Source organism: Eubalaena glacialis, chromosome 3, assembly GCF_028564815.1.
Source record: "Eubalaena glacialis isolate mEubGla1 chromosome 3, mEubGla1.1.hap2.+ XY, whole genome shotgun sequence".
NCBI classification, from domain to species: domain Eukaryota; kingdom Metazoa; phylum Chordata; class Mammalia; order Artiodactyla; family Balaenidae; genus Eubalaena; species Eubalaena glacialis.
In genome coordinates, this window is record NC_083718.1 from 33,897,760 (window position 1) to 33,899,271 (window position 1,512).

The 1,512-nt window shown below is 46.9% G+C and overlaps 1 protein-coding gene across 1 annotated transcript; it reads left to right on the forward strand.

Annotated features, from left to right (window-relative positions):
• The first annotated feature begins 605 nt into the window (after positions 1 to 605).
• On the forward strand, positions 606 to 1,274 carry LOC133087829 (large ribosomal subunit protein bL32m-like). The gene has a single exon (XM_061185491.1). The coding sequence runs from the start codon at positions 606 to 608 to the stop codon at positions 1,170 to 1,172; it is 567 nt and encodes a 188-aa protein (XP_061041474.1). The 3' UTR covers positions 1,173 to 1,274.
• The last annotated feature ends 238 nt before the right edge of the window (positions 1,275 to 1,512 follow it).

Here is a 1,512-nt window from a genome sequence, read left to right on the forward strand (position 1 = left end):
CTCCCCGGACCCTATCCAGTCAGGCTGCCTTGGACCTTCTGATGGGCTGGTGGGAAGGGGAAATGGCACTTCAACAGTCCCCCGCATGGCACAGCGCCCACATCCCACTAGAGCTTCTGCTCAGCTCTGCAAGTCAGAATCCAGAGACTCACTGACAGCCAGAGCATGTCTGGACCGCGATGAACCCAGGACAAAGGGCTAGCTGAGGAGCCTGGGCATTTTTAAGAGGAGACTGGGGTTGGGGGGATACATTTGTATACAAAACGGACAAAAATCTCTACCCTTGTGGGGTTTCCATTCTAGTGGAGGAAGATAGACAAAACAATAGATATAATAAATAGGTGAATTATATAGTATATTAACAGGTCATAAGCATGAGGAGAATGGGAAGGGGACAGGGAATAACGTTTTAAATTGGGGTGATCAGAGAAGGACTCATCGAGAAGGTGGCATTTGTGCAAGGACCTGAAGGAGGGAGGTGCTAACCACATAGATATTTGGGGGAACAGTGTTCCAGGTGGAGGGAACAGACAATAGAAATGCCTTAAGGTGGGAGCAGGTCAGGCAAGTTCTAAAACAGCCATTGTGGTTTTCGGGCGAGCAACATGGCGCCTGCCATGCCGGTGGTGATGGTTCTGCCGTGGCCCGCAGCCCAGGGACTCCTCCGGAAATGTTGGGAGCAGCTGCAGCGGAAACTTCGGCAGAGCCGGCCAGGCTTTCCCAGTCCTCAATGGGGACCAGCATTAGCGGTCCAAGGTCCAGCTATACTTACAGAACCAGCAAATGATACCAACGGAAGTAAGGAGATTTCCAGCTTCTTGGAGAGCATCTTTTGGATGGCAGCTCCCCAAAACAGACGCAGCATTGAAGTTAACAGGTGTAGGAGAAGAAACTCTCATAAGCTTATTAAAGTTAAGAACAATAGAGACATTTGTCCTGAATGTGGTCACCTGAAACAGAAACACGTCCTCTGTGGCTATTGCTATGAGAAGGTGTGTAAAGAGACAGCGGAAATCAGACGACAGATAGAGAAGCAAGAGGGAGGCCCTTTCAAGGCTCCTACCGTGGAGACCATGGTGCTGTACTTCGGGGAGACACCCTCCAAGCAAGATCAGGGCAAGAGGATCATTGAGAGAGAACGGAAGCGGCCATCCTGGTTCACCCAGAATTGACACCAAACATGTTTCGAGAGGATAACTTCACATAAGACGTTTCTCCTGAAAAAGAGGAAGATTCGTTGTTTTTATGTTGGTTATGTGCTTGTTTTTAAATCATCAGCATAGCCTAAAACATTCTTTATAAGCAGTTAGTTTTTTGCGGGTAATTTGAAGAACGCATCAGGAGTAAAGTCTGAAAATGTTTGTTTATGCAGAGGCTCAGTGGATTTATGTGTCTGTTTCTATTTTACTACGAAGTTTTAGTAAACAGAATTTTCAGGACAGAAAAATAAAACCTAATTTAAAATTCGTAGCCAGAATTATGCGTCTGGGCTCTGGTGTTGTTTGTTTGCCA

Coding starts and splice junctions, on each gene's coding strand:
- LOC133087829 (XM_061185491.1), top strand. CDS start 606: ATGGCGCCTGCCATGCCGGTGGTGATGGTTCTGCCGTGGCCCGCAGCC.